This window comes from Martes martes (genome assembly GCF_963455335.1).
Source record: "Martes martes genome assembly, chromosome: 4".
NCBI classification, from domain to species: domain Eukaryota; kingdom Metazoa; phylum Chordata; class Mammalia; order Carnivora; family Mustelidae; genus Martes; species Martes martes.
Window position 1 is genome coordinate 66,359,973 of NC_137891.1, and position 22,623 is coordinate 66,382,595.

The 22,623-nt window shown below is 40.9% G+C and overlaps 1 protein-coding gene across 4 annotated transcripts in view; it reads right to left on the reverse strand.

Moving 5' to 3' along the window:
• Positions 1 to 6,090: 6,090 nt before the first annotated feature.
• Positions 6,091 to 22,623, reverse strand: part of ADHFE1 (alcohol dehydrogenase iron containing 1) — a 33,484-nt gene continuing 16,951 nt past the window's right edge. The window contains exons 10-15 of one of the 4 annotated variants that reach the window (XM_080800324.1): positions 21,485 to 21,583; positions 18,007 to 18,085; positions 17,716 to 17,812; positions 14,953 to 15,110; positions 8,001 to 8,075; positions 6,591 to 7,723 (exon numbers count right to left, since the gene is read on the reverse strand). In XM_080800324.1, coding sequence (XP_080656450.1) covers positions 8,010 to 8,075; positions 14,953 to 15,110; positions 17,716 to 17,812; positions 18,007 to 18,085; positions 21,485 to 21,583 — 499 coding nt within the window. In that variant the 3' untranslated portion in view covers positions 6,591 to 7,723; positions 8,001 to 8,009. Of the gene's footprint in view, positions 7,724 to 8,000; positions 8,076 to 14,952; positions 15,111 to 17,715; positions 17,813 to 18,006; positions 18,086 to 21,484; positions 21,584 to 22,623 lie in introns of all 4 variants that reach the window. The other 3 variants (XM_080800323.1, XR_013966639.1, XR_013966638.1) reach the window with 3 other exon arrangements.

Genomic DNA, 22,623 nt, shown 5'->3' on the forward strand with positions numbered 1-22,623 from the left:
GGTGCCTATGAGTGAGCAGCACGACCACTGCGTTGCCTTTTTTAAAAAAATTAATTAATTTATTTTAATAAACATATAATGCATTTTTATCCCCAGTGGTACAGGTCTGTGAATTGCCAGGTTTACACATTTCACAGCACTCATCATAGCACATACCCTCCCCAATGTCCATATCCCCACCACCCTCTCCCGTCCCCCCTCCCCCCAGCAACCCTCAGTCTGTTTTTTGAGATTGAGTCTTTTATGATTTGTCTCCCTCCCAATCCCATCTTCTTTCATTTTTTCTTTACTGCGTTGCCTTTTTCTAATTGGTTGTAAGTAGCTGTCCTTTTTTTTTCACCTTGGCACTTTTGCTCTTCAAGCACAGATTTGTTGTTGTTGTTGTTTTTAAGATTTTATTTATTTATTTGACAGATCACAAGTAGGCAGCGAGGCAGGCAGAGAGAGAGGAGGAAGCAGGCTCCCCGCTGAGCAGAGAGCCCAACGCGGGGCTCGATCCCAGGACCCTGAGATCATGACCCGAGCCGAAAGCAGAGGCTTTAACCCACTGAGCCACCCAGGCACCCCAGTTAGTTTGATTTGTATCCAAGGACCTACTTTACCAGTAATTACAAGCACTTTTCTGTTTGTATTCACTCTTTCTACATCCCTTTTCACATTAAATTGGAAACTTTTCACATCATACCTTTAAAAATAGGAATATAACAAGGAGGATTTTCATTTTCTTTTTTTATTTTAGGTGGGCTCCCGGTATGGGGCTTGAACTCAAGGCCTAGAGATCAGGACTTGAGCTGAGATCAAGAGTTGGACACTTAACTGACTGAGCTACTCAGGCACCCCTAGTCTGTCTTGTCTTTCCCTACCTTCCTCTCTCCCTTTCTTTCTTTCTAAGATTTTATTTATTTGTCAGAGAGAGCAAGAGAGCACAAGCAGAGGGAGAGGGAGAAACAGGTTCTCCACTGAGCAGGGGGCCCATCGCGGGGCTCCTTGCTGGGACCCTGGGATCATGACCTGAGCCGAAGGCAAACACTTAATAACTGAGCTACCTAGGCACCCGGCTACTTTCTTTTTTAAACAAATTAGAGCGGTTTTATCAGTCTGGAAACCTCATATCTGGGAGTCTTATATTCTTTCTACCAATTATACTGAAATGAAACTTGGTGTACTGTTACTTCATGTACTTTTTAATAGTCTTGTCGTGGTTGAAGCAAATACCATCAAATACCATGAAGGCTAGAGTCATAAGCAAGCACCTTCTTTCTGTTCAGGCTTTGATGGGCACATCCTGAAAGGTCTTAGCCTGAAAATAAGGAGTCAGGAGCTTGCAGGGCAAGCCAAGTCATGGTAGAGAAGAGGCAGGGCAGGGCAGGGCTCAGCGCTCAGGTATGGTCTCCCAGTCTGGTGGAGGAGTCCTGAGGTAAGTTTCTGGTTTTGTCCTGACCCTCCTCAGGGGCTCACCGCCTTACCACAGGCTATGTAGAACTAATTCCAGCTGAAATCTGAGCCAGGTAAGTTTGAAATGTGAGAAAATTGCCATCCTCTCAAAGTGTGGTTCCTCGATCAGCAGCATCACCTGTGAACCAGTTAGAAATGCAGATTCTCACTTCCCACCTGCATTTAGTGAATCAGAAACCCTGGGGACCAGGCCCAGCAACCCGTATTTTACTAAGCTCTCCAGAAGCTTCTGATGCACGTTGAAGCTCTGTTTTCACTGCTCTGTTTCCATCGCCATCCATGCCAAGAAGCCACCAGACAGGCCCAGGTGCTGTTTAACTTTCCTAAACCAAATTGACTTAACATCTGCCTCCTGGGTTCCAACCCAGGTTGACAGGATTTGAATTTCTCCAGGGTAGGAGGAAAGGACTGACATATATCTTTAACTAGCATCCCAGGTACTTCTTGTTCTGAGGGAAGTTTGGAAGCCCTTAGTGTACAACTGATGTCACTGTAGTGATCTGCTAGTCAGCTGCTGGGGTGAAAGTCTTCCTGTGAACTTAGCATTCAGGAAAGGGAAGAGAAGTAACATTTACTGAGCAAGGACTGTGAGCCAGCCATTGTTGTAGACATTTCGCATATGTTACTTCCTGTTGATGTTTATAACAACCTTATGAGGTTTGTGCTCAGAAAATCTGAGTCTTTACCCTAGGTTACTCAGTAAGAAGCAGGGCTGGGATTCACCTCCAGTACCCTTCTGTGTGACCTCCAGCATGGCCAGCTCCACTTTTCTCTGACGTGTCAAAGGTTTGCAGGACCTTCTTTTTTTTTTTCTCTTTTCCTTTTTTCCCTTTTAATGAAATAGGATCCTCTATTCTGCAAATACTTATGGGTCCCCTACTGTGTTCAAGGTACTGCGTTGTACACAGGGGTGTACAGTGTTTAAATGCAATTCAACAAGCTCTCAGACAACAGAAGGCACTTGAAAGGTAGTGAATTTGGTGGCTGGGAATACAGGGTCAGGATGACCTTGGGATTGAGTGCTAGTCCTACCCCTTACTAGCTGTGTGAAGTTGGTTTTTGTTTGTTTTGGTTAATTTTTTGTTCTGTTTTAAACTTAGTTTCCTCATTTGTGCAAAAAGGACACAGTAATGCCTCTCTCATAGTGGGCAACTCCTTGATCAAGGGACTACACAGTTTGAGGACCCAGTAAATGACTCTTATTTGAAACTGTTATAATGAAACTGTTACTGTTTTTAGTTTATTATTGTTGCCAGCTGTAGTAGATGCCCTAGTAAATTGGCCTCCACATTTCCTAAGAGTTGATATTTTTATTTATAAATGACACTACTTTGGTTAAGTATTACTAAAAAAACCCCTAAATGTCATGTTCCTGTAATCATTCCCTTGCTGCCCCCCCAATCACCGCTACCTGCAGAACCCCAATCTTTCTCTCCCCAAATACATGATCTCCTTCCTCCTTTGGGAAAATATTTTGTTAAGGTGCTAAGCTGTGTCCTGGGTATATAGGAGTTAAAGGAGATGTAGAAAATGAACGAAAATTAGCCTGTCCTTACTCAGGTGGTCACTCCAGCCTGGTAGTACTCTTTGGACCTCTTTCCATTTGTATGTTGCCTCACAAACATTCTTTTCTCCGATGCAATGCTTGGTATATGGTTCACGTTGGTCTCCAGTAAATGTTGCCAAAGCCACATGGGACCAATGTGCATAACTGCAAAGATTTGACAGGTTTTTGATTAAAGGGGCAACTTAGACCCGTGGGAGGGATCTTGGTGGAGATGGTTGTTGGTTATGTCCTCCCAGTGCAGCAATTCTTGCACATAGGCCTGGATGGTTCTAGAAAAGCCTTATAGAAAAGGATATTTATAATGTCCTTGTGGGTTTTTGTTTGTTTTTGGCCAGGAAAACGGGGGGCAATGAATAACACAAGCCCATAGGTTTAGGGTAGCATGGAAGGTTCTAGAAGGAAAAAAAAGTGACAAAAGTGGTCTTGGTGATCTACAGTTTGAATTAAATAACACTAAAGTAAGTCTCAGTTGTATTTGAAAATTTTAATCTGTGTTCATGTGAACTGTTAAGATACACTGATATAAAAGAAAAAACCACAGGTGACTCTTGCAGGTTTGCACAAATAGCCTAGTCCTGGTCATCCATGTGAGTTCGGTTTCATTTCTTGCTGGCTTATACTATTTATTTTGAAGAAAGGATTAAAGGAGAGGAGACACAAAGTTAAGACAATAGTGGAGTATAAGCAAGTTGGTAGTATGAATCAAAAGTCATAAAAATGTCCATACTCTTAATATAAAAATTCAGTTTGGGGTTAACTTAAGTTAATTTAGAATATGATTTAAAAAAAAAGCCATATACACATTATTCATTGCTATGTCACTAGTAGGGGTCAAAATTTGGAAGCAATCTTGATGCCCTATAATAAGGATGTGTTTAAATTTCTATTCAAGAAAACATTGTGTACCTTTAAAAAGAATGATTATGAAGATTATGTAGCAACGTAGAAAATACTTAAAATGTCATGCCTTAAGGGAAATGAGCTGGAAATTACACCACCCAAATGAAAAAGATGGAAAGGAAGTATATCAAATGAGAGCAGCTGTGTTTGGGTAATGGCATGATGGTAGTTATTTTCTCTTTTTCGCTCATGATTATTTTAATCAGTTTTCCAATTTTATAAATTGGAAAACCAATGAAAAATACTCAAATTAAAAAGCCAGTACTTAAAGCCAGAAAGAATGAAGTAGGGTTACTTTAAAGTTGGCTGTTCTGCACGGATCTTCATGAGGGATTTCACATGGGACAAAATCACGAACAGTTACTGCAATTTGCAGGGGGTATGCATTTATTCTAAGAGTTGTGGGGTGGTTGTAAAGACAGTGGAATAATAGCAACAGAAACTAGACCCTCCCACCTCCAGCTGCTGGTAATTGAACGTAGGGCTTCAAGAAGCAATTTCTGCCCATTCAAACTGCAGCTCATCCCTGGAGACTACCCTGGGCAGACCATTGTGATGGTGATGGGGGGGATGTGGGCCAGCCTCCGCTACAGCTCCCTGAGGGTCAAGCATTTGATGGAGGGCCTGGGCAGCTGTCTCGGCTTGGGGTTGCTGGTCATCAGAGACAGGGCAGTATGTGCAATGTTGACCCAGAGGTGAACAGTCCCCTTTCTCAGACCCACTCCCTGGAGGCAACAGTCCCTCATTAGGGTACAGTTTCTAATCCAAACAACCATTAATCTTTCTCAGGGTTAAAAGGCCAGGAAAGCAAGTTTTGCTCTCTATTTTGATACTGTACTTGTCTGTATTTTACAAAAGTGGACTGACTTCACTGACCACTGGAAAACACCCCACAGCTGTGTCCACAGCTATGCAGAAATGCCAAGCCCAGCACAGCCATCCTGGTGCATGGAGAAGTGAGAGGAGTACAAAACAAATAGACTGTTTATTGTGGCACTTGACAAAAATCATAAACTTGATGTGCTTGAAACAAATCAGTATTCTATATCATAAAACAAGTTAGGGATACACATGTATTTTAAGTGAAAATTCCACCAAATGTGGTATTTTTGTGAAAGTGATATTATACAAACTTTTGAATATTATTCTAATTTTTCTTGCCATAGCAAATAAATTAATCCATATAAATGGAGCCATAACCCCTAAGAACTTTTTCATCTTTTAAAGGTAATAAGAACTAGGATTTGACTTAGAAAAATATACTTGTTGTCTCAGAAATATCAAAGTGTTTGGTTTAAAGAAATGGGCTGAATTTCTTCTCTCACACTCTTTTAATAGCTGGTTAGTCAAGAAACACCTCTTTTCCATATTCTGAAATTGTAAGGACCAACATGATGGGTATTAAGATAAAAAACATGAAGTCTTCCTAAATCTGTTTCTTCATGACTGACCTTTAAATCCTTCCTCTACAGAGTCATCATCGGTATGAATACCAAACACTCCTCCTGGTGAGTCACATTTAGACATCTGGCTACTGGTAGTAAAGGCATCGAACATTTAAGAGAGATCGAGAATGCATTTTTGTGTCTCAAATTATTTTACATTTCCCAAACTCAAAATCACACAGTAAGGACTATGGGATACATAAAATCTAGGCATAGCATCTTCAAGCTGGAAGAGGCCTTGGTCTCTTGAGTAAAACTCAAGACAGACCAAGGGACTGGAGTGGAGCCCACAGCCCTTGACCCCTAACCTAATATCATTCTAGTGATGCTACATCACCTTGTAGAATATAAGGGTTCTAGATCTTGACTGGACTTTTTTGGGAGGGTGGGTTGATGGAGAGATGCATACATGTTTTTGCTGTGCCAAAGCTGTTTTGAGACCTTAACAACTTTTACTCAAGTTTCCTGAAGGATCTCAGATGGCCAGAGAGTTTAGCTGTACTCTCAGTCACACAGCTTTTGCCTTCAAAACCCATGATACTTATGAAACGCTGGAGGGAATTTTAGCTAGTTATGGTCTGCAAGGTATAACTGAAATTCTGTTGGTACTGTCCTATGCTTGCCTTTTGGCCACTTGGTATAAATGATTTGAGTGTTCTGTAGGAATTAAAACTATATCCTAATGATATCATTTCTAAGTCAAAAATACATTCATGCATATAGTAAACATAAACCAAATTTTTAATAGTGGCTGTCTTCTGGATGGTACAATATGAACAAACTTTCTTTTGTGTTTATCTCTGTATTACCAGTTTTTGGTACTGACCATATTTTATGTTTGTAGTTAGAGAAACCTATCAATATTATCTCAGTGTTATTTAAAAGATCTTAAGGAAATAAAGAACTTTATACAGATAAAGTGGGCCTGGCCAGGCTGAAGGTAAGTAATACACTTCTCTTGCATTTTTAAAAGTCCTGATGTTATTATATATACATAACTTATTCGATTAAAACTTTAATTCAGTTTAAAACATGACTAAATCCCAAGTACACCGAGATCTAGATTGCCAAAGCTGGTGCAGGCAAAAAACATCAGTGTGGGAACCTTTATGAGGAGAAATGAGCTGTAGAAGTTTCTGGAGGCTGGGGATAGCAGGCAGACGACCATCCTTAGATTCTACTTGCAAGGCTGAAGTCTATAAACTGCAACACGGCTTGCTTTTGAATTAATTTATTCTGAGCACCAAACATATCTTTCCAAAGAGGGAATTACCGTGTAGGATGTTAGTGTTTTTCTCAAAGGAACAATTTATTTATCTGAGGATCAGTCTCTAATATTTTTCCTCTTTGGGTCTGTTTTAATCCTTAAATATTAGGTTACTAGTACTTTTATAAATTAAGATGAATCTGACCTAAAACAATGAAGTGGAATTTTTCTGTTCTGCTGCCCCTTTATTTTTTTGGCCCTTTTAAAGCCAGAAAATGTGCTTGTTGTAACAAAGCCAAACAATATAGATGTTGATGAAATAAAAACAGGAAGTATAAAACATAAAGTGACTATTTTCTCAATTCTCTGTACCCCAAATTCCATTTCTCCCGTGATAACTTTTAATATTTTGACATGTCTCCTTTTCTCTCTAGACATATATTTATATATAATTTAGTAAGTAAAAGTCAGACCATGCAAAGATATAATTGTTCTGCTTTTTTGCAGTTTAGTGGTATATCACAGGCATATTTCCAATAGATTTATCTCATTCTTACTGATAGCACTATAGCATTCCATTATTTAATATACTGTGATTTATCGCTATACTATTAGTGACTATTTAGGTTCTTTCATACTTTTTATTAGGAAATGTGCTGCCAGAAACATCCTTGACATACTTCTTAACATGCTTGTGCTAGTATTTCTATAGGATAAATTTCTAGACTGGGGTTACTGGGCATAGGATATGTGCATTTATGTTTTTGATAGATACTGAGTTTTTGCCCATTTGGTAAATAGAGCAGTGGCAATCTGTGGGGTTTGGGACAGGAACATGGATCCTTAAAGTCTAGCCCAACGTCCGACATAGTGGTCATTTTCCCACGGTTTTATGGAAGTAGCTTGACTTTGAGCACAGGGAATCTTTTGGAGGATAAGTTTGTATCACATTCAAACTGGTAACAGGTATGTTTTATGTGGAGATGAAAAGTCAGTTCTGGCTAGCTTGGCTTCAGTGGTTAGGACTGTGATGGCCAGTGGTAATTCTTTCAGTGAGAATGAAAATTAATACAGTTTCATTGAAGCTTCAAACAGAGCAGACAGATCCTCTTCTGACTGAGGGCGTGGCGCAAGTTTGGTGACCCTTTCCTGAAACAGGAAGCAATAAAGGATTTACCCAGGGTTTTGAAAAGATAGTTTGCTAAAGCTACTAGGTTATGTAAGTTAACTTGGCAGTAAGAAACTTGAGAATGGTCCTATCTTTAAAAATCCTATTTCTTGTTTGCTTCATGCTAGCTGATCCCCCAACTCAGAAGTTTATCAAGTGACTCCTCTTTCCCACAAAGCTTTCAAAAGTTCAGGAAGCCAGTAGCCTTCTGCCCAAAGTACAAAACCTAATGAACCTCGGGTACAAAGCAATACTGACCAAACTCCATTAGACAGCAGCCTCGGCGAGGGGAGGGTCTCTGTGCAGAAACCACTGTCCCAGGCACGGCAGGAGCTGCCAAGGAAATAGAACTGGGTTGTCCTTCACTTCAAAGACAAAGTATTTTGCAACTTGGACTTAAGGTATATTCAAAAAGACTTCATTAGGGGGGCACCTGGGTGGCTCAGTGGGTTAAGCCTCTGCCTTCGGCTCAGGTCATGATCCCAGGGTCCTGGGATCGAGCCCCACATCCGGCTCTCTGCTCAGTGGGGAGCCTGCTTCCCCCTCTCTCTCTCTGCCTGCCTCTCTGCCTACTTGTGATCTCTGTCTGTCAAATAAATAAATAAACTCTTTAAAAAAAAAAAGACTTCATTAGGACATCATCTTTCAGGCTGTGGACAATAAGTGACTCCTTTTTAATATGAACTAAGGTTTTATTTCTACCTTCCTAAATGAATTCAGTGACTTGCTCAATTTCTCCTGTTAGTGAGTGAAGTCAGCGAAGATGGCACACCCTCTTGCAATGTATACCCCCAGCAGGGTCTCCTTAATCCCAACGGGACAGGAGATTAAAAGATACCATAATGACTACCCTGTGTCCAAATTTCTGGGCCCAAATGAAATTAAGGTATATGCCAGAGTTTGGGTTCCATTCTCTTGGGTCTCTTGATTTGTTTTCTTAGGATAAGTACTTGTGTGGGAGCATAGCTGGTAGATGAGGCAGCTCCATGAGGGCAGGGCTGTGCCCACTCTTCGTGCCCAGTGCCTGCTAGGGTGCTCGACAGTTCTTTCTTGAATTAGTGAAAATGGTGGGAGGGGGGATATTGGTATCTCAAAATTCACATCATCAAGACAGAACTGACTCCACCTGCCTCCCATTTTTCTCATCTCAGCAGTGACACCCAGTCACTCAGGGAGAAGCCTAGGAGTCCTCTTGATTCCTCTTTCCCTTCTCTAATCCACCAGCAAATTTGTCAGATCTACCTCCAAAGTCAATTCCCAATATGACCACTTATCACTTTCTGTTCCACCACAACCCAAGTCTAAGTCATCCTGACTCCCGCCTCCAAAAGTCTGTTTCCACTTTTGCTCTACTCTCTCCCCTTGGAGGCCATTTCCATACAGCCCAGAGTGATAACTTCCCTCCAGTATAAATTTGTTCATAACATTACTTGCTTAAATGCTCTCTTGGGGCTTGCCATTGCAATGACAAGACCATGGCCTCCAATGCCACTCTGTTCCTGCCTTGCTGCTCACCTCAGCGCTGACTATTCTCCCATCAGTTCATCTCAGTTAACCCCACCATCCCCTCTCAGTCCCACAAAAATGCTCATCTTCACCCTGTCTCAGGTCCTCTTCCCTTTGCCTGGAGCGCTTCTCCCACATCTCTTCTCCTAGATCTTAACATGGCTGCCTTCACCTCTAGTCAGAAAACTCTGTGACCACCCTTGCCGGAGTTCCTGCCACACTGTCCCAGGTGAAATCACTATCCCATTACCCAGGTTTCCTTTCATACCAGTAATCATTATCTGAAATGATTTCATTTGTATCTTATTTGTATATTTGATTAGATGCCCATTGTCTGTCTTCTCTCACTAGAATGTAAGCTCCTTGAGGGAATGAAGAGATTTCATTTTCCTCCTTCCTGTATCCCATTCAATGCATGGTATACAGTAGGACCTCAATAAGTATTTGTAAGGTAAAAGGAAGAATGAAAATAAGAAGGATGTATTAAAAAATTAACTCAAAATAGGCCTAAATGTAAAGACTTAAATCTAAGAGCTAAAACTAAAACTCTAACTAAAAACTAAAACTCTAAAAACTAAAACTAAAACAGGAAATTTCATGTTAGATTTGGCAATAATTTCTTGGATAGGACACCGAAAGCACAGGCAATTAAAAAAATAGGTAAATTGGACTACATCAAAATTTAAAACTTTTATGCATCAAAGGACACTCTTGGGGGTTGAAAAGACAACTCAATGAGCAAAGTATTAGCAAATTATAGATCTGATAAGGGGTTAATAGCTAGAATATATAAATAATTACTACAACTCAACAGCAGAAATCCCCAAACAAACCAACTAAAAAATAGGCAAAAGACTTGACTAGATATTTCTTGAATGAAGATATATAGCCAGTAAGCAAATGAAAAGATGCTCAACATCTTTAGTCATTAGCAAAATGCAATTCAAAACCACAATGAGTTCTCACTTCCCATCATCAGGACAGCTATGCAAAAAATGGAAAATAAGAAATCTTGGTGAAGATGTGGAGAAATTGGAACCCTCCTGCATTGTTGATGGGAATGTAAAATGATGCAGCCTCTATGGAAAACAGTTTGGCTGTTCCTCAAAAAGATAAACAGAGAATTACCCTATGATCCTATAATTTTATTTAGGTATATAATCAACTGAACTGAAAGCAGGGACTAAGACATATTTGTACACCAGTGTTCATTGTATCCCTATTTACAATAGCCAGAGGGTGGAAACAACTCGAGTGTCCTGCAGATGAAGGGATAAGCAACAGGTGGCATATCCGTGCAGTGGAATATTACTCAGCCATAATAAGGAATAAAATTCAGACACATCAAAGATTGATGCTAAGTGAAGACATTATGCAGACACAAAAGGGCAAATGTTTGATTCCTCTTATATGAGGTAACTGCAATAGGTAAATTCATAGAGACAAAGGATAGAATAGAGTTTATCAGGAGCTTGGAAAGGAGAGTTATTATTTCACCATTAAGCAATAAAGCAGAGCTTCTATTCAAAATGATTAAAAAGTTATGAAAATGCATAGTAGTGATGGTTGCTCAACACTGTACTCAGTGGCACTGAATTGTACACTTAAAAATGGTTAGAATAGTAAATTTTATGTTAAATATATTTTACCATGATTAAAAAAATCATTAGGAGGGATGGATGGACAGATGGGAGAAGGATGGTGGGACATGCTGATGAGTATGGGTAAAACCAAAGTAAGTATTTACACTGCAGCAGATCTTCAGAGACTCTAAAGAATTTTGAAAATCCATAGCAAGGCAGAGACTTGTTCATGGTGGCATACATCTGTGTTGGCGGCAGGGTCAAGGACTGAAGTTCAGCATTGGCTATGGCCGACAATTCCTGCCACACTGTTCTGTTTCTAACGAGAATCTTCTCTGATGAGCTCAGAGGCCCTTAAAACGATCCTGTCCATCTTTGGTGAAGTAGTTGAGGAGTTTCAGAAGTACTTGAGGCCAAGCTGATCTGAGTTTCTCCCTCACATATCTAATACCCCGCGATAGGTTAGATGAGGACATAAAGTTTGCGATCTCTCCCCACTCATACCCTCTATGCCATATAAAAGCTAAACTCTCTGAAATTAAGATGTGTTCAGCAATGCGCTATTATTTATAGACGTGTAAGACCGAAGGACAACTGATTAACATGGGCACTGAAATAAATCCTCACTACTGCTTTTAGCACATTCATAAAATAACATTTCGGCTAGCCTGTCAGCCAGGGAGTGGAAGTGCTCATTTTGGTAGACAGCTCTCCTCAGAAATGAAATGTTTTGATTTGAAATGTAAATGTTTTTTTCCAGAGGTTTCAGAAATCCCTCTTGGAAGATTAATTTATTCTTGCCTGCTCCCCTTGCAGCCTGGCTATGGCGGTTGGAAGCCTCCGTACACAGGGCTGCTGTTTGCTGCCACCGGTATGGGATGTGGTGTTTGGTCAAGAATACTGGCCTGCTTGTTCCTTCCAGAGAAAACCGATCCCTCCTTGCTGAACATAAAAGAAGCTTTATCAAATGTTGACTATGTAAATAATCTTTCTGGCAATATTCTTCGCAGCAGCCAGTCTATTCCTCTCATGACCTTAAATCCTGTAGATACTAATAAGTGAAGATTAGCCTGCTGCATGTGTAAAACTCTGAAGTTGCCATAGCGTTCCTGTAAAATGTTCACCGCTGCCAAAAACACCAAACAAAAAACCCATAATCATTCTTCATCTGCAAAACGGGCTTATGGTGGAGATCCCTCCGGAAGTCCTGTGAATCCCCTGCCCTCTCCGTATATGGAAACACGGTTTCAACTCCATGGACTCCAAAATGGAACTAGTGCTAGTCTATTAAAATTACGCCTCTCCCCATCGCAGACACGTGACGGAAAAAGCAGCATTCGTGTTGGGGCTGCCTCTTGAATACGGCATGAGGAGATCCTGGCCTCCTCCTCTACAGACAGGACTTGTATTCAAAAGATCCAGTTTACCTTTTGTGAAACTAAGAAACTAGTTTTGTCTAATTAAGGGTTTGCTCTCTGTGATTTCCCCAGTATGATACATGCCCTGAGGTATTTAATATGATACCTAATTAGCTTCTGTGTTAGCGGATGGTCTCAAATGTTAGTCTGGATCTGTTGCTTTCTGGAACAGTTTCTGAAAGTAAAAGACTGAATGCAGTAGAATTTAAACAGCAAACACTTGCCAACATGAGCCAATGGCTGGAAGATGCGTTGCCACTAGCAATGAAATAGCCAAGAATATCACACAGTTTTAGCCGAAAATCATGGCTACCCTCCCTGCAGGTTGACAAACACACATTCCTGAGCCAGAAGAACTTTCCAGAACCCCTCCTGCAGAACGGACACTATCACTGGAACTGTGCTGTCAGAGCCAAAGGCCATGTCAAAACTGTGGTCATCAATTGGTCTCAGGCTTTCATGGCTTTTTGTCATTAGGTGGGTCCTATTAAGTGTAAGGAAACTTCTGAAAAAGTTACCACCATTCAGCTATTATGTTCATCTGCACAGAGGGCTGCAGGTATGTGTCCATTAGACACATTTCCTAGCTTGTGCTTGGTGCAGTTGAGGATGGGTGAGCAAAACATGTCCCTGTACTCATGGAATTTACAGCCTAGTAGGTTTGGATAAAATAACTGTGTTGGTCGTATCTTTTGGCTCTTTAGTCCCTTGGACTGTTGCTTAGAACTAAGCATTTGTGAGCTAGCCTAAGTGCTCAGCTACACTTAGAGATGTTTCTTTTTCTCATTTATTTATATTTTATTTTACTTTATTTATTTTTAAAGATTTTATTTATTTATTTGACAGGGAGGGACACCATGTGAGAGGGAACACCAGCAGGGGGAGTGGGAGAGAGAAAAGCAGGCTTCCCACTGAGCAGGGAGCCCAGTGCTGGGCTCGATCCCAGGAGCCTGGGATCATGACCTGAGCTGAAGGCAGACTCTTAACAACTGAGCCGCCCAGGTGCCCCTCATTTATATTTTTAGATGCAGCTGAGGCTACTGGGTTGTAGTCGAAATCAGGGAACCTGCTGGCCCATGGGCCATGTTTGGTTTGTACAGTGAGTAATCAGGGAATACAATACAAACATCCAGACTGTTGATTTTTGTTGGAAATTGGAAATTCTACCAATTGGATTTTTTTTTTTTTTTTTTTGGAAATTGCAAACTCTACGTGGGGACCAGAATTTCTGTGGGGGGATAATGCATTGTAGCTGAAAAGGCACTCACACAATAAGATGGATTGGGAACTTGCCAGTTCACCAAAGTCCCATCACTCCCTGCTGCTTTAAATTACTTTGTTCATTGCTATTACCTACCTACCTCCTAGGACATGTGAGTCCGTTGACCCAATCTGTACTAGTATCAACTTATGTGAGTGGTGAGGTCTTCAGCATTCTAAGCAGTTGCCGAGTGGAGAAGAAGCTAGTGTGAGGCCTTTGTTTAACTAGAGTGGGGTGAGGGAAAAGCACTCACAGTAAGCAGGAATCTGTGCAGGGTGGATAGTCTAGTTGTTAACTCTGTTTCAGAGTCAGCAATAGGTCCATGTTTGCCTTAACTTTGGGTAGAAGTGCCTTGCCCTCGTATCCTTACAGTGTTTAAGTGATCCATGTCTTTCCCATTTTATTTATTTTTTTTATTATTATTTTTTAAAGATTTTTATTTATTTGGCAGAGACGGAGATCACAAGTAGGCAGAGAGGCAGGCAGAGAGAGAGAGAAGGAAACAGGCGCCCTGCTGAGCAGAGAGCCCGATGCAGGACTAGATCCCAGGACCCTGAGATCATGACCTGAGCCGAAGGCAGAGGCTTTAACCCACTGAGCCACCCAGGTGCCCCAAGTCTTTCCCATTTTAGACAGGGGAACTAAATGAACACTCTGGGCACGGTGAGCATGGTGTGGTCCAAAACCTGAGAGCTTGTGGCTCTGGCTCTATTTTATGGTGAGTTACAGTGAACGGGGTCTTAGCCTATTAGATTCTGATACAGCACAAGGGTATCTGATCAAAATGTGAGAGAGGTGCAAGGGGAAGGTAAATTCTCTTCATAAGAAACTTAGAGGGGAATCTCTACATCTATTAGATTCTACCTAATCAAGGTTGGCAGCTCAGTTTAAATTCTTAAGCATCATTTAAACAAGACCCAAAGTGACACAGATGGGTATATATATGTATAAAATATACTCTCCCAGATACATTAAAAAGTGATTTTGTAATAACAGTGATTTAAAGGCTATGCCTATTTTTCCACAAAATAGTAGGAATTTATAATGTTTATAATACAAAATAATATTAGTGGTCCTTTTGGAACGGCTTCAGGTGGTTTTATAGAAGACTCTTAAAAGAGCAGAACTGGTAAAAAGGGAAATTTTGCCATACCTCAAGACAAATGTGATTGCTTTTGCCTTGCGTTTTTATAAAAGATCCTTACAGTTATATCATAAAAGCTCAAAAAAAAAAAGCCAGTTTTATGGAAGAATATAAAGGTGGGGGGGACTGGCCTCTTCCCACAGGGGAAGAGAAGAGCTGCTGTCTGGTGTGGAGGGGACCTGAAAGCTGCTGGAGGACCCCTGGGTTTTCCTTTCCCCCAAGACAGCCCCAATGGACCATGTTTTCCCAGCAGCTTTGTGCTTCTCGGAAGGGAGTGAGGACACACTGCATCTCTTACCTGGGGCAGTGTTCCTTTCACTAATGCAGGGATATCGGCCTTGGAGTAACCAATGGCAGCTAGGCCATCATCAACATCCAGATCGAATAAGAATTTCCGGAGTGTGTCTGCCAAAATAGGCCCAGCATCTGGGATCCTGGCAGTGCGGGTGTCAGCTCCTAGAAGACACAAAGTGCTGACTGTAGAGAGAGAGAGGGTGTCATTCAGTCATAAGATAGCTGAATATATAACCTGCTGCTTCCCTACCACCAAGGACAAGAGCACCGCTGTGCCTCCACATGGAGGCCAGCCCAGCGACCAACCCCACAGAACACAGATGGGCCAGGCCAGCCTGCAGAACCCCGAGGTCCTCTGTAGAGAAGTTGGCTGAGGCTGAGCTGGCTTTCGCATTTGCAATGGGCTGCTCGCCCCTGGTGTGGTGGGAAGAAGAGGAACTCAGCCAAGCAAAGAAGCACAGGGAGGAGACCGAAAAAGAAGGCTGGTGTTTGGATGAGGAGGAAGGAGCGCTTGTAGGAGAAAGCACAGCTTATGTAACTTTCAAGGCCTGGAATTTGCTGACATCTAGAGGTATATGTGTTCAGTGTCTTTTCTCACAGCAACATCTTAGGAGAAGACCAACCCCTTGCAAACACCTTATAAGGCAAGGACATAGAGGTAGAAAAGCTCCAACATTGCCCCAAAGGAGGAAAATTACAAAAATGGATTATGTGCGGCTAGGGAAGGAAGTATTTCCTTTCTATAGCTATAAAACTTCTTATTTTGGGGCGCATTGCCAAAGGGCAGGGCAGGTTCCTCTAAGTAAATATTGCAGAACTAGTCAGACAGAACCAAGAACATAAAGACTCTCAGAAAACAGTATTTACCCTGTAGGTAATAATGTTGTTGGTGAAGGGGAAAGGAGGTTGCCAAGGGGTGGAAATCTGGACACGATTAGTAATCGATACATGAAACCTTAAGAGACATCAGTGTGGAAGAGCTAGGGGTGCTGGCCTCAGGCAGGGTAGCAGTGAGAGTCCCCAGACCCGTAGCTCTCCAGCCCCTCAGCCGTTCTGGTCGAACACATTCACTGCCAGGAAGTGAAGCCCTTGACAAACAGATGTGGCGTAAGTCATTATCCCAAATGCGTCATGTTGAGTCTAAGCTGCCTTTCTCTGTATTGTTCAAAAAGAGACTAGAATGTATAGTTTATGTCCCTACTGAAGCACACTATTCAATTGGTTTTAACTTTTTTCTTCTATGACAGCGAAAGCTGTTTTAGTAATCCAGGAAAAGGTATAAATAGAACCCGATATGAGACTAGTTGACAGAGTGGCTGGATGGAAGGTAAACCTTGCCTGACAAGACCAGTCTGTATTACACAGTGGCAGCTGAAATACGGATTAGGTGGAAAGGTGACACACGATACAAGGTTTGCGAGGTTTTTATGTTCCTGGGATTGCTGCCATAAAACACACCATCAAAGCCTCTGGGTTTTCCTGTGAAGTGTTTTAGAAAAAAGAGAGGGTAGGAAAGAGAATAAGTTGGTATAAAGCTGAGAAAACCGAAAATTACGTTGGGAGTTAAAATATTTAATGGCTAAGTGTGGAATCACAGTAAACAAATCTTCCTATGCAAGGGGGAAGAGGTGGTGGGTTCTTCTACCCTGAGTTTTGTCTACTGGAGGAATTGCTTTCTCAGTAACATCGTTGGTTGCCTGGAATTTTAGCTTTGAGTTCTCTAAGACTTTCTCATTTACCATACATCAAGCCTACTATTTGGGCTCCTTCCTACTTGCCACTGCATATTTACCAGGCATCTATCCGAGTGCCCAGAATGGCTAAAAAATACCCCCGATCCAAAAGGGAAAGGGACAGAAAATCCTTGGTAAGGTGGGCACCATATTTCCAGCAGCCCATGCTGGGAAATCGAGCCGCTGCACTGCTTCTCTACCCTGGACTTCTCTCATTAGCATTCCCTGCACAGCCCAGCACCTGGAACTCTACGGAAGCACACCCATGAGTGTGAGATGTGGAGGTGAAGCAGGGCACATGGAAGGAGTCTGTGGTCACGCCTATCTTCTTGGAAATAACCTCTCCAACGGCTGGTGCTAGAAGAGCATAATGAAGTTTCTTTTTAGCTTTTCCCGTCCTACCCTGAACATAAGTATGGGAATAAAATGTTTGGAAAGTTAATCAAATTCTCAAAGTCAACTTGTAAGAGTTCTCATCTTAGAGAAATACCCCAAATTTTTACTTAACATTGAAGCTAGGCTGCATATAATTTTATTGCTTGTGAGATTCAGAAAGCACTGTGGGTGTCTTGTTATAGACATTATTTATTCTACAGAGCAGCAAAACAAATTCTTCTTTTGGGATCTTTTTATAAAGTTTCTGGTGGTTTAGACTTTCTATAATTGGGAATGTACTGTTACTTCCTGAAACAAGATTCTTTTTATTACCTATTAAATGTAGCAAAAGGCACTTGCAATATTAATATTAAGTAAAGAGTTTCATGTTTCTTAGGGATGGAAACAAGATAAATAGCATTACTACAACCTTAATATAAGCAATATTTGGTTCCATTTCATTGTTAATAGACTATTAGAAGCAAAATTACAGAATTTTAGTGCTAGATAGGACTTTAGGCAGGTCACTCACATTTTATTATTAAACTCTTTCAGAGAAACTTTATGGGTATTATTATCCTCTATAGTTTATCCGCAGAAGCAGCCCTACAAAATGCTCCACATATGCAGGTCACAGATTCATGAGTAATGGTTCGTACCCAATATTTCTGCCGTTTCCAGGTGCCGTTCAGGAGACATCTGTGCTGTGAAAGTGAATACCGCTGGGGAGGTGAGTACCACAGAAAGGCCATGAGGCTGAAGAGAAACAAAATGTGGTGACCACTGGGGCAAAGTTGGATCTTCAGCCTGCATTATTCTAGATACTGAATTACTTTACCCTACACTCCAACACTCCAAGCAATCAAGAATTGACAAATCCACATAACAAATACATTTATGGCAACTGCAAAGAACATGAAATTTAAATAAAGAATTTGTTATGATTTTACCACCAGTGGATGATCCACATTATAATCCTTTGCTTTATATGTCTTCACTAAGCCTGAAATTGGGTAAGACATTCCATGGCTAGAAAAGAAAGAAAGTTCTTATGTTGACATATAGCTATCAGACATTCAAAGTAAAAAACAAATATACTTTTATGGGAGAGCCCTTCACGGTCTCTCGACAAAAGAGTTATCTCACAAAGTGATACATTCTGTTTTCTTTGATACAACAATATATTCTTGCATTGGACATTTTGTATATTCGCTAACAAAACCTCTGAAATGTTCAAATTTAAATGCTCCTAGAACTGTAGGTCAAATGCAGAAATTGCTTCCCAAACACATTGATTAACTTGATGATCTTGAAGAAATCGAGAATGTACTTTGAAGTTTCTTTAATAAGCTTCAGGGCATGCATTTTGTGTTTTGTTCTGCACTGGCTTGGCAGTGTGCCCCTGCACAGCTGACAATGGGTGGGAGTCTTAAGAGCCAAGATGTGCTGTGTTAGACATGCAAGCTTGACTCTCCAGTGATCTGTCCCATTGATAATTGATACGTGTTTTCAAATGTTACATGCTAAAAGAGTTGACTCATAAATGATTATTGTAGTTTGAAAGGCTATCAAGAAAAGGCATCATGGTTTTTATTTATGGGGTTTGATTTGTTTTGATGAAAAAACACTTTTTATATACTCTTGAATTCTTGGTGAACAAACAGGACTAATTTAGTTTACTAGATGACCCGGGAGATATATTTTGTGAGAAGCTTATGTATTTATAATTAATATGTTATAAATGAAACGCTTTACAATAGTAAAATGGTCCATAAGTCTTTTTCTGTGGGTTACTGGATGACTTTGGGCTTATTCAGCAAAAGACTTAACATTTCAGAGGAAGACCAAGTATTTTGGTGAATGGTATGAGGGATACCAAAAAGGTATCCCTTGCCTATCCCTTTCGTGAGATGGATCAGAAGCTATTGGTTCTCTGAATTGCTGTTTGGGAATATGCTTGACCTTTCTTGGGCTTCACAGTATGTGGAAAATGATTGCTTAGTGTGCTTTCATGATGTGAAAGGGTTCATGTAGCTTTCAAAAGTAACTTTCTAACGATATCCAACATGTTAGTTTGATTTCTTTTAAGAGTTGTATATGTTCTTTGTAAAAATTAGAACAGTCCACAATCCTTTTTCTTCAAGAGAACCATTATATAATGTTTCTTCTAGTCTTATTATGCATATCTTCAATTTATGATCATATGTGCATACAGTTGCAAACATTGCTTTAATTACTTAATATTCTTTTTTAAAAAAGATTATTTATTTATTTATTTGATAGAGAGAGATCACAAGTAGGTGGAGAGGCAGGCGGTGGTGGCGGGGGGGGGAGCAGTCTCCCCGCTGAGCAGATAGCCTGATGAGGGGCTCGATCCCAGGACCCTGAGATTGTGACCTAAGCCAAAGGCAGAAGCTAACCCACTGAGCCACCCAGGCGCCCCACTTAATATTCTTTACAAACATTTTCCCATATAATTTTCTATTATTCTAAAACATTATTTTTTATTTTTATTTATTTATTTTTAAAAAGATTTTGTTTATTTATTTGACAGAGAGAGAGAGATCACAAGTAGGCAGAGAGGCAGGCAGAGAGAAAGAAGGGGAAGCAGTCTCCCTGCTGATCAGAGAGCCCCATGTGGGGCTTGATCCCAGGACCCTAAGATCATGACCTGAGCCAAAGACAGAGGCTTAACCCACTGAGCCACCCAGGTGCCCCTAAAACATTAATTTTAATAGCCTTACTTTATTCTTTGTGTACTGCACTTCAGTTAACCATTCCCAAACTGTTGGAAATTAGATTGTTTCTAAAATTTTCAATTATACGTACCACTTAGGTGACTATCCTTATAAAGAAATTCTTTGATCATATGATGATGATTTCTTTTGTCTACATTCATAGAACTAAAATTAGTGGGCCCAAGGATATAAACATTTTTCAGGCTCTTGGGAGATTTTGCTCCCTTGCTTTTTATTTTATTTTATTATTTATTTATTTATTTCTTAAGATTTATTTATTTACTTGAGAGAGAGAGAGAACTAGCAGGAGGGACAGAGGGAGAAGGGGAGAGAATCCTAAGCAGACTCTGCACTGAGTGTGGAGCCCAATACAGGGCTTGATACCACGACTCTGAGATCATGACCAGACTCAAAACCAAGAGTTGGTTTTGTGCCAACCACAAAGCAGGTGATTGGTGCCACACAGGCACCCCACTCACCTGCTTTTTAGAAAGGTGTTATCAATCTGTGCTCTCAGCAGCCAAGTTTTGGGGTGACTCCACTATACCCTCCATAGGAAAGGCCTATTCTTAATTCTCAGTGATCATAGGTATTCAATGTTAAAGCATCATACCAAAAAGTTCTGATCAAACAAATCAATTCTGGGCTACAGACAATGATTCTCATCCTTTTCTTTTTGTGAGAGATTAGTAGGGGAAAAAAAATCTTGCATTTGAGGTTCTAAAAATCCCCAACACATGGTGAGGATGCGGAGAAATCAAAACCCTTATCCACTGCTTATGGAAATGTAAAATGGTAGAGCTGCTGTGGATAACAGTAGTAGTTCTCAAAATTTAAACACAGAGTTACCATATGACCTAACAGTTCCACTCCTAGGTATATACTCAGTAGAAATGAAAACATATATCAACACAAAAAACTTGCACACAAATGTTCATAGCAGCATTATTCATAATGGCCAAAAGGTGGCAACAGCCCAGTGTCCATCTTCTGATGAATGGAAAAATAAAATGTGGCATATCCATACAGTGGAATGTTACTTGGCAATAAAAAGGAATGACATAGTGATGCATGTATGGATGAACCATGAAAACTTTTTGCTAAGTTAAAGGCACAAATGACCACATATTAAATAATTCCATTAATATAAAATATCCAGAGCAGGCAAATCTATAAAGACAGAAAGTGGATTACTAGTTGCTGAAGACTGAGGGGTGTAGGAGGATTGATGGATGACAGCCAAGGGGTATGGAATTTCTTCTCAGGGCAGTAAAATGTTCTAAAATCGATTGTGGTAATGGCTGTACAACTCCATGAATATGCTAAATCTCACTGAATTATACATTTTGAATCAGGAAATTTTATAGTGTATATCTCAAGGCTGTTAAAAAAAAAAAAATCTATAAGGGCACCTGGCTGGCTCAGTGAAGCATGTGACTCTTGATCTCAGGGTCATGAGTTGGAGCCTCACATTAGGGTTAGAGTATGTTTAAAAAAATATAATAAAACTTAAACAAAAATCTATGACCCAGTAAATTACATTTGAATTAAGAAAACATTCCAGGACCCTCAGTTAAATTTCTTTTTTCTATAGCATATTTAGGTCTTACCCTTTGTCCTAAATTATAAACATTTTTTTAAATTAAAAGCAATAGCTTAGGTGAAGAAATAAAATCTCACGTTTGCTCACCACAGATGAACACCAGCATTTCCAAAGCCAATGCCAGCAAAAGCACTTGCCAAGTGCATATTAGACCTTGCTTCAAGATCGTCGGGATTTCTGACAGCCCTGTGGATGATATAAATACCTACGTCAACATTGGCATTTCCTATCGAATCAAGAACTGCCTTAGGGAAAGACCTGGGAGGAAAGAAATTCTACTCGGCAGGAAGAAAAATTAGGCAACTTATTCAAACGACACCTTGTCTTCTCAATGAAAACCGAAGGTAAACATATTTTCTTATCACTGGTTTTGGGCAAAGGCATAATAAATGTGCTGTCAGGCTGCTCATGTGATGAAAGTGCTGGGGGAAGCAAGGCACTGACCCTTGGACTGTGAGCTGCTCTAGAAAAGTGCCCCAAGACTCATTCTTCTTCTTCATTTGTCAGTGAGCTTGACTGCAGCTGTGAATGAACTGCGAGTAAACACGCACTCCGAATGGACAGGACCCAGACTGGTTCTCTGAAATGAGTCCCTGTTGCCTGGGGCTACCTGCAGGCTAAAAGCAGCCTGCCCCGCCATCTTTCTTTCTGTGACACTGCCCCAAATAGAACCCTTTGGAGGCCTCTTTTAGTATCTGTTGAAACCACACGTACTATTTTAATATTTTTCCTTATGGAAATGGGATGTTATTGCAGGATGAGCCTTTGCTTGCTCTAGATGTCCCGACGCCAGTCTGTAAAAGCAAATTCTCAAAGGCCCCTTGCACATGCAGCTCAGCCATCCAGCACATGCTGGCTTAGAAACCCTGCCCCAGGGAGGAAGCCGAAGACTGCCAAGAATGACAAACCACCCCTTGCTTGCTTTTCATGATTTTGCCTGGAGTAAGGGCTCCTGTTATGCAGTAAGTGTGCTACAGCCTTTTATCTCCTTTCACTTGGAATGGTTAGGCATCTGTGGCTCCTTTCCAAACCCAGAGTTCGTTTCTTATTCCCTGAATGCCAAGACGAAAGAGCAGATGATGGGGCTTTAGCTTTCCTTCTGTCCTTTACACCCCCTCACCTTCCACTGTGCTCTGCCAAGCCTTCTGTCCCCGTCTCATGCTGGCTGACCACTATCTGTATCTGCGACTACCCAGGCAAGTGCTTCCCTGCTCCCTGATGGTCTC